This window comes from Myotis yumanensis, unplaced genomic scaffold (assembly GCF_028538775.1).
Source record: "Myotis yumanensis isolate MYYU_CA2020_CCGP unplaced genomic scaffold, mMyoYum1.0.hap1 SCAF_12, whole genome shotgun sequence".
In the NCBI taxonomy this organism is placed as follows: domain Eukaryota; kingdom Metazoa; phylum Chordata; class Mammalia; order Chiroptera; family Vespertilionidae; genus Myotis; species Myotis yumanensis.
In genome coordinates, this window is record NW_027223763.1 from 47960717 (window position 1) to 47975147 (window position 14431).

At 45.4% G+C, this 14431-nt stretch overlaps 1 protein-coding gene across 1 annotated transcript in view; it reads left to right on the top strand.

The window, feature by feature from the left end:
* The window catches only part of SLC1A1 (solute carrier family 1 member 1), a 63046-nt gene extending 48825 nt beyond the window's left edge, over nt 1–14221 (top strand). The window contains exons 8-12 of the mRNA XM_070431581.1: nt 923–1030; nt 2888–3010; nt 3789–3983; nt 8905–9039; nt 11345–14221. Coding sequence (XP_070287682.1) covers nt 923–1030; nt 2888–3010; nt 3789–3983; nt 8905–9039; nt 11345–11591 — 808 coding nt within the window. The 3' untranslated portion in view covers nt 11592–14221. The remainder of the gene's footprint in view (nt 1–922; nt 1031–2887; nt 3011–3788; nt 3984–8904; nt 9040–11344) is intronic.
* The last annotated feature ends 210 nt before the right edge of the window (nt 14222–14431 follow it).

Consider the following 14431-nt stretch of genomic DNA (forward strand, 5'->3'; position numbering starts at 1 on the left):
AAACACAAAGTGCTTTCCTTAGTAGGCCCCATGCAGAAGTGATATTCCAGATACTTAAACAGGTACAGCACCAGCACTAACCCATCCAAACGAAAGCTGCTTGAGTACCTGCCCTGTCTCGGAGATGCCGAAAAGTCCACATTTCCTCAGAGACCTCTGTCCCATTTATCTCATATTGAGTTGGTTTAACATTATTTAATCCAAATTATAGACATTGACAGTGATGTAAAGGGTTCAGTTATTTCAGTCACTTAATCCCATTGCACCTCAGCTTAATTATCTATAAAAAAGGGTAATAAAATCTCCCACTAGGAATGGGAGAAGCACACTAACTGAATTGATGCATGTAAAATATTAAGCCAACACAAGACCTGTCATGAGAGCTCCACAAACAGCTATTATGACCACTCCCACTACTAACCCTATTGCTCTTTGCTGATACTGCAACCTGGGAAACAAGGTGACCATGGCTAGAAAGAGCCTAGTGACCATATTTGCAGGATCAAGCTGAAATGAGATCTCGGAGGTAACAATCGTTAGAATGTATATGTACTGGGAACAAGGAATGGGATATGCAGTAGTTTAATCACACCTTTTTATGTACTTATTTTATTGAATGTATTGGGGTGCATTGGTTAATAAAATTATATAGGTTTCAGGTGTTCAATAACCATACCTTCTTGCCCGGTGTGTCCCATTACAGTAGCTTAGGTGGGTAGAATTTAAGGTACACACAGGTGTTGAAACCTGAAGCCAGTGTGGTCCCCCAGAGCCTGGAACTGAGATGGAACTGAGACCTTCGCTTCATTGTGCACCCTGTGCTCCTCCCAGCTGAGGGCGGGTGCAAAGCTGAGGCTTGTTTCTTCCCCAACAATCCCACCCTGAGAAAACACCTGCTGACTTTGTTGCGCTTACTTCCTAGTTACATGCCGATCGGTATTTTATTCCTGATTGCCGGAAAGATCATAGAAGTTGAAGACTGGGACATATTCCGCAAGCTGGGCCTTTACATGGCCACCGTCCTGACTGGGTATGTCAGACCCAAGGGAAGAAACCTCACTTGAGCTCATGAGAGCCTGGGTTTCAGAGGGTTAACATTGGCTTCTCTCCTACATGCAGGGGGAAATGGGGTTCAGCGATAAGAGAGCCGGTTGGGGGTGGGGAGGGCTGCCCTTTAACAGCTGTACTGGAGGTGGATCTCACTGTGCTCGGTGACAGATCTTGGCAGAACAGCCTGGACCAGGCTTTGTCACTGCCTTTGTTAGTTGTATTCAAATTTTTTAAAACCCACTGGTAGCCAATCTTGGCTGTCTCCTGGTCTTCACTTCCTCAAGGATATAAACTAACCAAGCAAATAAAAAATAACCCCATGTACCCTGGGCCTGAAAGAAATTAGGCAGGGCCTAAATAAAATCAGACTCGAGCAAGTAGGAGCAGGATGGCTGGTCGGTTCCAGGACCCTGTTGGTGGGGCTGGTGGCCACTGTCACCCCCTGCATCCTCACAGGGCCAGGCAGGGTGCGGGGGAAATCTTCTTGCTAGAAGGAATTGTGTAAAGCAGGAAGGCAGCAGGAGACAGGTCATTTGCATACTTATTAGTCCAGTTATTGGTTCCTTGAGGGGAATAGGTGATAAATGGTGCTCCCAGATATCAGCCGGGGGTGGGATACATCACATGTGCCTTGAAATATGGGCCATAGGAATGAGTAAACACCATCAATTTGACTCTCACTGGTCAATGCCCCCAAACACCCACTTAAACAATCAGCTCACCTATTGGAACTCAATTGCACTGGGGAGTTTCCACTGCCTAGCATTTAGTACTTAACCTGTGTTTACCAAGAGCATAGCCCTGATGGCCAACAGAGAAGCAGCCTGGATTCCTACAGTGTGAGGGTCAGTCAAATCCCAGGGCCTGGTGCAAAGGGAGGCAGGACCATGTACCTTACTAGAGGCCAGAGGCCAGGCAGTGATGAGGCTGCGGCGTATTATGCTGAGCCACTTCATAATGGGGTTCTGCTGGCTTCTGTTCTCTTATCCTAGCTAGGTTCCTAAGAGTAAACGAAGTCAGTTCCTCAGAATTCTTAGCCACAAGCTCTCTATCCAGGAGACCCTCTTTCCACACCCCCAGGAGCTGTATTTTCAGTGACCACTTCTTACTATTTCAGCTTCACATATCTTTAAACTCTAAGCTGCCACATATATGGCATCTGCTGAATCAGTCTCCTTTCTGAAGCCCCCTGTTTTGTGTAACCCATATATTTCCATGTGGAACAAGGAATAGTTTTGGAAGACAGGAATAACAAAGAGAGTCGGTCCAAAGTATGAAAATGGAAGAGCAAGGGCTTCCTCCTCCTCACTGCAATCCTCACTTCCCTCTTAGAGAGTGGGCGCCATCCAACAAAACAGTGGTGAGGCCCAGGGAGCAGAGTGGCTGAGACTGTGAAGGGCTATAATAGAGGGGCCACAGAGTCACCAAGGAGGGAGGGGTCAGCGGGAGCTGGGAAGTTGAGGGAAGGCTTCCTGAAGGAGAGGGAAGTCTTACTGAGTCTTAGAGGAGGAGTAAGAATTCTGCAACAGAAGGAAGTGAAAGATTTTAGCACATTTAGCAGGAACAGCACGATCAGGGCTTGGAAGCATGATGTAATTGTTCTGTGAGTCCTGGAATGTGCATTCAGCTACTGGCTTTGCCAGTAACTTTGATAAGATACTTCCATTTGCTGAATCTCCTCATCCTCATATGTGGACTGGAGACATATTCCTGCCCTACCTCTCATTTTCTCATTAAATCAATATGAAAGTTGAATGACATGAAAAAAGCTGTTTGAAAAAAGGATTAATATGAAGAGGTAGTATCATCCATGAACCTGTTCCTTTCTCATTTACAGGCTTGCAATCCACTCCATTGTAATTCTTCCACTGATATATTTCATTGTGGTAAGAAAGAACCCTTTCCGGTTTGCCATGGGGATGGCCCAGGCTCTCCTGACAGCTCTCATGATCTCTTCCAGGTAAATAGAAGAGGGGTGTCTAGAGGAAGTCTCTGAACCAAGCGTTTATCAATCCTCGCCTCACTTGATAAAGCAGTATCTGCAGCTTATAGTTTTTGTAGTTGCCTTTAATTCAAGAAATGATTGCCCCAGCCAGTGTGGCTCAGTTGGTTGGAGTATCGGTCCATTCATCAAAAGGTGGTGGTTCAATTCCCAGTCAGGGTATATAACTAGGTGGTGGGTTCGATCACCAGTTGGAGTGCATGCAGGAAGCAACCAATTTGCTTCTCTCCCTCTCTCTTTGAGATCAATTTAAGAAAGGAAGGGAGGGAGGGAGGGAGGGAGGGAGGGAGGGAGGAAGGAAGGAAAAGGAAGGGAGGGAGGGAGGGAGGGAGGGAGGGAGGAAGGAAAAGGAATGGAGGGAGGGAGGAAGGGAGGGAGGGAGAAAAGAAAGAAAGAGAGAAAGAGAGAGAGAGAGAGAGAGAGAGGAAGGAAGGAAGGAAGGAAGGAAGGAAGGAAGAAAGAAAGAAAGAAATGATCTCCATAGTCTCTACCCACGTCCTGGAATGTAGTTCTTCACCCTGTGGGATATTTCTGGCCCTCTTGGCACAGCCTGCAGCCCACGAAGGGATTATGTTGTAACTTGGAGCAGTGGCAACCATAGCACCTTCTGATTCCTGAACCTGTCAAAGGTGCCAGCATGCCTGGTTAGTTTTTGGAATGGAGGTGTCTCTTCTTCAGGCAGGGACTGAGGACCAGCATTTCTACACCATAACGCCTTTGTCTTTTTATCACACAGTTCAGCAACCTTGCCTGTCACTTTCCGCTGTGCTGAAGAAAAGAACCACGTGGACAAAAGGATCACTAGATTTGTGTTACCCGTTGGTGCTACAATCAACATGGACGGGACTGCACTCTACGAAGCAGTAGCAGCTGTGTTCATTGCACAGTTGAATGACATGGACTTGAGCATTGGGCAAATCGTCACTATCAGGTGGGGGCATGGTGTCACATTCATTCTCATCTCCGTTACTGGAATTGCCTCTAGTAAAAGTTGCCTGTGAGGGGAGATCAAGAGTGGTCTAGTGGTGGGTTGATTTTCTTGGTCTACAAAGTCTATTCCCAAGACTAAGCACAACTCTGTTACAAGCAGTGGGATTGTGTTGCACAAGATTTCTGCTTCAAGGTCTGGATAAGCCAAAAGCATCATTCTGTTCTCAGTTCAGTGCCTCACTGGGTCCTAGGCACAGAGTATGTACCAAGAATTCAAGATTGAACAAGGGCCAGTCTCTGCTTTCAAGGGGTTCCCAGTAGGTAGATAAGGGGTACACATATCTAAATAAATGCTGAGTGGTGTGATAAGGGCTATAGTAGAGGTTTGAATGGGAGGCATCGAAGACACCAAGGAAGGAAGGGTTGGCTCTACCTGGGAAGGCGAGGAAAGGCTTCCTGGAGAGAGTTTAGCTAAGTCTTAGAAGAGGAGTAAGAATTTCATAGGAAAAGAAGGAAGCTAAGAGTATTTTAGATGAAAGGAATAGCAAGTACAGATTATTTTGTATGACTGACATAGAGTGTGAAGTGGAGAACATAAAGAAACAAGGAGTCAGGAATCATGCCATGAAAGCTTTGTATGGGGAGCTCATGGAAAGGTCTTCGACAATCTTTAATACCATGGACAGATTTTCATTTTAGAAAGGCAACTGGATGGGAGCAGGAACCATAGCTGGAAGACCTGTTAGGAGACTATTACAGAAGTCCAGCTATGGTATGAAAAGGCCCACATCAGGGCACTGACATGAGGGATGGAGAAGAGCTAGTGAATTAAAGAGGCATCAGTTAGATTTGGAGTGAGGGACAGGTGGCAGATAGGATGACTCCCAGGATTGGTGGGTGTTTCTGGATTGGAGGATGGTGCTTACCAGAACAGGAATGAGTATAGGAGAAACAAGTCTAGGTAGGAAGATAGAGTTTATACTTTTAGACATATTGAATTTGAAAATGCCTTTAAGACACCCAGGTAGAAGTATGCAGTGAGAGAAATGTGGTCTTCACTGTAGCTACAGAAGCCAGTGTCCTCAGCTTGATAGGGAGTCAATTATCTGAGTTTGAATCTGAGCTTCACCATGATTAGCTGTAACCTTGGCCAAGCTACTTGCATTCTCTAAGCTTCTGTTTCTCACCCGTAAAATGAGGATAATAATAGTATCTACATTTTGTGCAAGTAGTGATCATTAAGTCAGACGATGCATATAAGATGCTTAGAATGATGCCTGCATAGTGAGCATTCAGTAAATGTTCGAAATGGATGGCACTGCATAGGGCGAGTCCATAGGGAAGAGAAAAGGACTAAGGACTGAGCCCTAGAAAATCCTAATGTTAGAGGCAGGGAGGGGAGAACCCAAGAGGAAGCGTGAGAAGGAAAGAAAGATGGGAAGAGAGCCCTGGAACCATGGTATCATTGACACGCAGAGAAGAGAGATTTTCGAAGATTAAATGGTCCATGGAGTTAAATACTGCAGAGAATCCTAGTCAAATGAAGACTGAAATTGTCTACTCAAGTAGGTGGTGAAAATGTCCTTAGTGAATTTTGCCAGAGCTGTTTCTCTGGAACAGCACTTCTCAATATAGTACCATTAGCTGCACATTGGACAGAGCAGACACAGAAGGTTCTATCATTGTAGAAATAGGTGCTGTCATTGTAGAAACTCCTACTGGTCAGCGCTGCTTTGAAGAGTGGATTGTGATTAGAGACTTTAGAGTGGGAATTTGAGACTAAGCTGGGTTTTTGCGCCTACTCGAGGCTGAACCTGAACATTTCAGAGTTAATTCATTCTTTCACCCGTAGCACTTGGTATAGGCATAAGTTCCAGGCAAACAAATAATTCTAACAGTGTTCTCATACAGTACATTTTTAAATCTTCCCCATCCCTAAGTCATAATATACTTATTGCAGTTTGCTTGAAATTAACCAAAGACAAGTGCAAACTGGGCCATTTGGCATATTCAGCTGGGCAACTGCATGATCTATGAAGTGTTAGTGGCTAACAAGCCATGTTAGTGGCTAAAGAGCCTCAGGCTATAGTGACCGCGTGGTTAACAGTGATGTATTGGAGGTTCCAAGAGGGAGCAGTGGGCATGGGCACCTACTACTTCTAACAAAGAAAACCCATCATTGCAGTCCGTTTAAATGTTTTCAATCAGAAAGAGCTTGAATAAGTTCTGTAGTTTGAACAGCAACAAGTAGACTAAAGTCTTGATCCACAGCCATGGTGGTTTCAGCAGTTGTTACTTTTAGACTCCGTAGTGCCTTTCCCCACCTCCCTCACCTTGGGCTGTGGGACCCCGTCTGCACTGAACTGGTTTCTAAGGAGTGGTTGTATGAGATGCCAGTTCTTTTGGGTCTTTGCCACTTTGTGATGAATTCCCTCCCTGCCTCAGTCATAAGTTTCCTGAATCTTTGTAACCTTTAAAAACAAACAAACAAACAAAAAATGCTAGAGGAATAAACTTTGGGCCTTGAGGCTACACACTCAATTCACATAAAAATCTCTCTCCCTGCTCTGGGGTATTCTTATATCAGACTTGGCTGCTAATACTGGCCCAGAGCCAATGACAGCTGCCTGGCCAGGGTAATCATTGACTTAAAATAAAGAATCCCCTCTGGCTCTACCTAGGAGATAATGAAATAATAAATGTTAAACTTGACAAGTTACAGTTGTGGCTCCTGTGGTTAAAAAGATTTGGGGACCTATAGTTTATCTCTTTCTCTGGCCATTTTGGACTGTACATCAAAAAAATGTAGGCACCATCTACCCAAAACACACCCTGTTGTGGTTTTCTCATAACATTCATTTATCAAGGGTTATAACTGATTAAAAGTAGGATACATTTTCTTATAATAAAAGATAATTATAGAATTTGGGGCCCAGAAAGAGCTTGGAGGAAAAAGTAGCAGTGATAGTTTTTGTAGTGGCAGTAATAATACTAGCAGCAGTGGTAGTAGAAGCAATAGCAGCAGCTGCTGACGTAGCAGAAGTGGCATCAGTTTTTAAGAATCTACGATCCAGGTGCTGTGCTGGGCGCCTTAAATGTGTTACCTCATTGAATCTGCACAGCAGCACTACAAAGTAAACACATTAGTTCTATTTTATAGGTGACAAACAGATTCAGAGAAGTAACTTGCCTAAGGACAGGCTGTTAGTAAAATTTTCCCCGCCTATCTGAAGATTTATACTTCAGACGAAAGCCGGTGAGATAGCTGAAGTCAGTAAAGTAAGGTCAAGGTCAAAGAGCAGAGTTTTAACTAAATGGATTTTGAATCTCAAGCCCAGCCTCAGGCTATGGTGACTCCATGGTTAACAGTGATGTGTTGGGGGTTCCAAGAAGGAGCAGTGGACATGGGCACCTACTACTTCTGACAAAGAAAATCCATCATTGCAATCAGTTTAAATTTTTTCAACCAGCATTGAAATAAACTTGGATTTAACAAAGAATACTTAAGTCAGAACAGATCCAAAGGGTTGTGCAGGCCTGGAACTTTGAGAGGAATTGGGACAGCCCCAGAAATCTCTAACTTACTAGAAACTGGGTGGCCATAGCCACTAAGAAAAAGCTTACTTGTCTAAGAACTCTGGCCTGAGTTTAACCATACCCTCAAACACCACCTGTGACCCACACTGGGCAGATGAATGGGCCCTGGAATCAGCTTTGTAAGAACTCTGAGGCTTTATGAACTCACAAGAATATGGATTTGTGGCTAGAATCGGGGATTCTTCTAGTCTAAATAGGCAGTTTCTGCATCTTTACCTTTCAACTCAGCGACATCCTGGAGGCAATTCAGGCTTTGGCCCAGAGGAAGGACACGTCTCCAGAAAATGTGGTGGGTGTCCCCTTCAAGCTGACTCAAATCAAGGGATCAGGACCGGAGGGGAGCCCTTGTTTCCTCCAAAGTGACCAGATTTAGGGAAGTTGCTGGCGAAAAACTGCACATTCCAAAGGGATGTGCCACATTTTATCTGCCCGAGAGGGATCTTTTTAAATACTTAGCAAAGTTCTCATGTCTGCCTCTCCTGAATTCCAGGCCTTTCTTTTGTACAAAGTGCATCCACTGGCAAAAAGGAGCAGTCAGGAATGAACGCTTATACCTTGGACAGGCGTCAGCTATTTCTCAAGTCAGTGCCCTAAAGGGCATCTGCCAGAGATGTCAAGAGTCTTATGATGTTGAGAAAGTGGATAAAACCTCCTTCAACACTTGAGGTTTTCGCTTCACCTAAGATGCCCTTGTCCATCTATCCATACCACTCTCCCTCTACTACCCTTCAAGGCAACATAAATCCCTGGCACATATTAGATTTTCATTAAATCCTTGATGGGTGAGTAGACAGAAGTAAGTAGGTGGAGAGACATTTGTCATTTGTTTAGGATGGATGGGTAGATAGTCACCCACCCCAGTTGGTAAACATTTGCCTTCCTCTTAAATATCTCTCTTGCATGTTGTGTGCCTCATGCAGTCCTTGCATTAGAGTGGTTTGCCCTATTTCCCCTAGAACAGTGGTCGGCAAACTGCGACTCACGAGCCACATGCAGCTCTTTGGCCCCTTGAGTGTGGCTCTTCCACAAAATACCGACTTATGTGCATGGGCCATGAAGTTTCAATTGCACTGTACATGTGCCCGCACATGGTATTTTGTGGAAGAGCCGCAGCTTGCTGACCACTGCCCTAGAAGATCATACTCCCCTCAGTCTCCCACAGCCCTTTAATAAGGCAGAACTGGTGCTCAGCAGATAACAGATTCTGACGGGCCAATTTGGGGACACAGCAGTAACAGCCATTGGGACTAACTGTTTCGGACCAGGGGCCCTGACGGAAGAAATGGGTGTCTAACTCCTTTCGTGCTGGTGTGTTTTGGCTACAGTGTCACAGCCACAGCTGCCAGCATCGGAGCTGCGGGTGTACCCCAGGCTGGCCTGGTGACCATGGTGATCGTGCTGAGTGCTGTGGGCCTGCCCACTGAGGATGTCACCCTGATCATCGCTGTCGACTGGTTCCTGTGAGTTGGAATGAAATGCTACAGAATATGTAGTCTGTCATCATTCTCTCTTTAGATTGCCTAATGAGCCATCTGTTGCTGCTTTCATTTCCCTCTGACCAGGCTATCTGATAATGTGGTTAAAAATTAACTCCTCGTAACTTCAAGCAGTGATTTTAAAAAGCCAATGATCTCTACTAGCTCATTGTACCTGGAAATGCTCAAGGTTAAGAGCCTGGCATTGGACAAGATAAACACAAAATAATATAGTGAAGAAGGTAGGCAAGGCCCCAGACATTCCAAACCCCATAGGCCACCCTGGCCCATCCCAGCCCTAGGTCAGCAGCATAGGTTCAGACCACCTGGTTCAAAATCAGCCTATCTTCCCAGCTTCAGACCATCAGGGGCAGTGGCCCAAGCAAAGGCTTTGCAATAAGACTGACTTGGGTTTGAATCCCTGATCAGTGTCTTACTGGCTTTTGACCTTAAGTTCCTTCACCTCTCTGAGGTCCTGTTGCATTATCTGTAAGATGGAAAAAATTCCATCTATCTCATTGGGTTGGTTGCAGGGGTCCTCAAGCTTTTTAAACAGGGGGCCAGTTCACTGTCCCTCAGACCATTGGAGGGCCGGACTATAGTTTAAAAAAAAAACTATGAACAAATTCCTATGCACACTGCACATATCTTATTTTGAAGTAAAAAAAACAAATGTTTTCGGCGGGCCACATGTGGCCCTCGGGCCGTAGTTTGAGGACCCCTTACTAAGGACTGAGTGAGCTAATGTGGGAGAAGTATCTAAAACAGTGTCTGGAAAGCAGTATGTGCTCAATAAAAGGCAAGTCTTAATTGTTATAACTAGAATAAGTTAGACCATTCAAGCCAATAATTCCACCCCCCCCCCCTCTCACACACACACACACACACACACACACACACACACACGGCTAAGGAACACAGCAGAGCATCTGTGGTATGTTCAGGGTAAGAACGTGCCTTTTGTGACCCTGAAGGTTAAAGTTAGAACACGCCTGCTTCCACCTCTATCCTTGGTTAATACCCACGTTGTGCATTGATCTTCTGGCATCGAGGTCTCTGTCCCCTGGCCATCAGGAGTAAGTATAGCTCCTTAGTGAGCCTTCACTCAGAGCCAGCCAGGCTTACTGGGGAGTCCAGTGGTGTGCAGTTTGCAAATGGCAGCTGAGAGTGAGGAAAGGGACACATTCCATGTGGGTGTGAAGATACAGTCATGTCCCGAAAGGCAGAAGCTCCTGCACAGGGAAGCTGTGCCATATGGGCTCCCCTTAGTGGCTACTTGGTTCTACAAAGCCCTACTGAGGTGGCACCTTTCTTGCAAAGGTACCCAACCATTGAGGCGAATGCTTCAATTTTTCTAATGGTGTTGGTGGATTTGCACTTCTCTCCTTTCCCTGGTTCTTCCTGGAATTGATGACCTTCACTCCAAAATCCCAGAAAAGTCAAAGGTTTAGTCTGATCCATGGTCCATTCTAGGGTCTAGTTCAACCCATAGCCTTGTTCTGTATAACAGCAGGGCATCCAGAGTGGACATGTATAAGCACTGTTGGCCTTTTCTGTCCTGCAGGTGTAGTTTTCATAAGAATATTCATATACATAGTTGCTACCAACAGTGCTCTAGCATCCTCTCACCACGATGCCTTCTCTTTCTACACAGTTTCCTGCCTACAGTCTCTTCTCCAGGCTGTCTGGGAGTAAAGACTAGCTGGGGGTGCCTCAAAGAGAAAGACATTCCCAGGCAAACCTGGTTTTCTGACCCTGTGATCTGTGGCATCCCTGCTGGCTTATTCATGGAGTGACTTGGTGTGGTAAAGAAACAAGTACACCAGGGACACACAAACACAAGAACACTTGGACACACACCATGTGCCACCCACAAAACATCCAGGTTCTCTCAGCTTAGCCAAGAGAGCCCAGAAATGTTCACAAAACAGAGGTTAGGGGTGAAAGATTTATGGAATTTTGACTGTCCCAAAATAATCTGTGGATACTAGTCCCATTTCTTTGGGAAAAAAAGAGGGAATTCAGGTAAATTGATGCTGAAGTTTGGGGAGTCATTGTGACTTATTGGGAGCACAGGCCTGGGGGAGCTGGGTTGCTCATTCTGTCCCTTTATGAACCAACTTCTGCTCCAGGCCTGTGAGGAGAGGAGCCTCTGGTCGGCCAGCCATGAGGACAGCACTTTCTGCATTTGCTTAACTTGTAACTCAACACTTCGGGTCCTTTCTTCTCTCCAATGGCCAGGGAAATGAAATCTGGGCCTCCTGTCTGACTCACCCTCTCCCTTCCCCAGGGACCGGTTCAGAACTATGGTGAACGTCCTTGGTGACGCCTTTGGGACGGGCATCGTGGAGAAGCTCTCTAAGAAGGAGCTGGAGCAGATGAGTGTTGCATCTGACGTCAACTTCACGAACCCCTTTGCTGTGGAAACCACAACACTCGATAATGAAGACTCAGACGCCAAGAAGTCCTATGTCAACGGAGGCTTTGCCATCGACAGATCTGACGCCATCTCGTTCACCCAGACCTCACAGTTCTAGAGCCCTGGCTTCAGGTGACTGGGGATGATGAAGGACATCTTAGCAAATTCAAACATTAAGGAAAAGAAGAACACTAATGGCCAATTGTACATTTGACCTGATACACAGACCTCCAAATTATTTTCTATATTTGGATTCAGAGCTTTTGTTCTCTATGTTCTGGGACTTGGGGGTGGGGTAAGGGAAAGGGAATTGATGAAAAAGCAAGCTATATTATTTGGAGTTTTAAAATTCTACAAGAGACGAAGTTTAGAAGTATATAACATAGCAGCTGTTGGAATTAGGTAACAGATGTGAAAGCGCAATTGCTTTCTCACGCACAGACCAGTGTTTGGGGTTTTTAAAAAACTATTCTGTCAGTGACTACAACTTTTTTACTCAGGCTTTCTATGGCATGGATTTCCTTTGACATCTCACATTTTTTATAGATTTTAATGCATCCAAACCATCCCTCTTCTCTAGTTAATGTGCCAAACTGTCCATTTTGAACTCATCTCCAGCCAATTTCAAAGAAACTGCTTTGAAAGAAAACAGATCAGCACAGTTCTGCAATAACAGTTTTAAGATGAGTGTCAGGTTTGGGGAGAAGGGAAATCCTTTTTTCAATGTACTGTATTGGGACACTGGTAACTATTAACCTAACCCAGTGTTCAGTGTAGAACTAGATATACATATATATACACACACATACATACATACTAGGGGCCCAGTGCACGAATTCGTGCACCTTGAAAGGAACTGTGGGCCACAAGGCTGTGGTGGGCACAGGGGCGGGTCTCGGCCCATCCTCCATGGCTCCGCCTAGCCCCTCCCACCGTGGCCCCCCATCCCCTCTCCGCAGGCAGCCCCACTCCCGCCGCTGCCACTCCTACGCACTGACTGTGTCAGCCCTGCTTGCACACACTGACAGCACAAAGTGATTGGGGCTGGTGCCAGGAGCAGGTGTGAGCGGCAGCTGCTGCCCAGATCACCCCTCAGAAGCAGGGAAAGAAGCCCTCAAGGGCAATTGGGGCCAGCAGCTACCCCTCGCACCCACTGATGGCGCCGGTCCCCTGGCACCTGCTGCTGGTGCCAGCCCCAATTGCTGCGTGCTGTCAGTGGGTGTGAGCGGGGCCATCACCAGCAGTGGGTATGAGCGCCAGGCGGGACTGCGGCACACGGGAGCAAAGAATTTTCAATAACCACCAGAGGCTCACCCTGTTGATAGCAACTGGCGCCCTGCCTTGGTCTGGTGCCCCTGTTCACCTGCTCCACCATTCTGCCATGGCCGACACCCACCATGTTCTGCGCACGCCCCTGGTGGTCAGTGCACGTCATAGCGAACAGTTGTTCAGTTTTCCTCCGTTTCGTCTATTTGCATATTAGGGTTTTATATATATAGATATGTATATATTATTTTCATATAATTTGCCAGACAGAGATCAGAATGGAACAGTCAATGTGAAATAAAGAGCTTTCCTAATACTTGAATATTAACTATGATTCTAATCCAGACCTACTCTGGGGCTTATCAGAACTCCTCTCTCAGGAGCACTAGACTGAGAAATCATGTTGTTCGATCATTTCTGCCCCAAAGCAGAGATGTGTTATGGTGATATTCTGATGTGGCATAGACATTCGTTACACCTTCTAAATTCTGCTGGGAGGGAATCATATCAGCTCTATGTGAGATTATGTTCAAAGATGTCACTCACATAAGGCTGGATGTGTTTTTATCCAACTGGAAGGCTTCATTCTTCCAAGGTCAGTAATACCCACTTAAAAATAATAGTACTTTGCCTTTTTGTACCCATCAGGGCCCAAGCAACAGTGGCAAGCTACCAGATAACTTGTATTTCAATATGAATTTGATAGGTTGAAGCCACATTGCCCAGAAAAGAACTATCCCTACCCTGGATTCTTGCAGAGTAACTCCCACAACCTGAGACCTTGGGATCAGTGGTTCAGGAAAATCCTTCACTCGTGTGGCACTTGTCTCTTCCTCCAGAGAGGATTGTTCTAACCGACTAGCAGTCTAGTGATCTTGGCCCTGCTCGTTAAAATCCATCATTTGCCATTCTCCTGCTAATTTATGAAGATATCTTATTAAAGCCTGTGCTTCAGCTCACATCTTGTAAATAATGCTCAACATGACTTTTGTATTTACACTGAGATCCACAATACTTGTGCTTATGCGGTATTGAGTAGCCAATTTAAGCCTGTGCTTTCCTATTTACCTAGTAAGAAACCAGAAATTGTGCCAAAGAGCATGGAGACGTGAATACATGCTCAGTGTTGACCACCTGCACCTGAAGTCTACAGGAGCATGATACTGAATTGTCCAGTAAACATCATAGATAGGAACCAATCATACAATGTGAGTTTTTACATGCAAAGAACGGTATCGTTTATAGAAAGTCAATCTAAATATAATGCAGTTGAGTTGGCAATTTATCTTGGGCTGAATGGGTCTACCCCCTTGACAGGTTTCTCCGTTTTGAGGCACCAGAGTTGCAGAGCTGTTCATGAACTGTGGGCCATCCTTATTTTGGAGTCCGTTTGTAACTGACCTCTTAACACACTGTGCTGTTAGTTCATCAAAGAGAACAATGTTCCATTTCAGTCTCAATAAACATTTCCATCATTCTTTCTTCCCCGCCTTTCTCTGTTCTTTTATCTCACTCTGCAGGGTGTGGGAAGGTGGAGACGTGGTCAGTTCATTCAGATTGTAGACAGATTGTCATTTCCAAAACTGTCTGTATAGCCAAGAATGAAAAAGCAGGGCTGAGGGGGAGTAATCTAATTCTTCATGTTAATCAGTGGGGATTAAAAGGTTGAAATTCATTGTCATTTCGAACAGC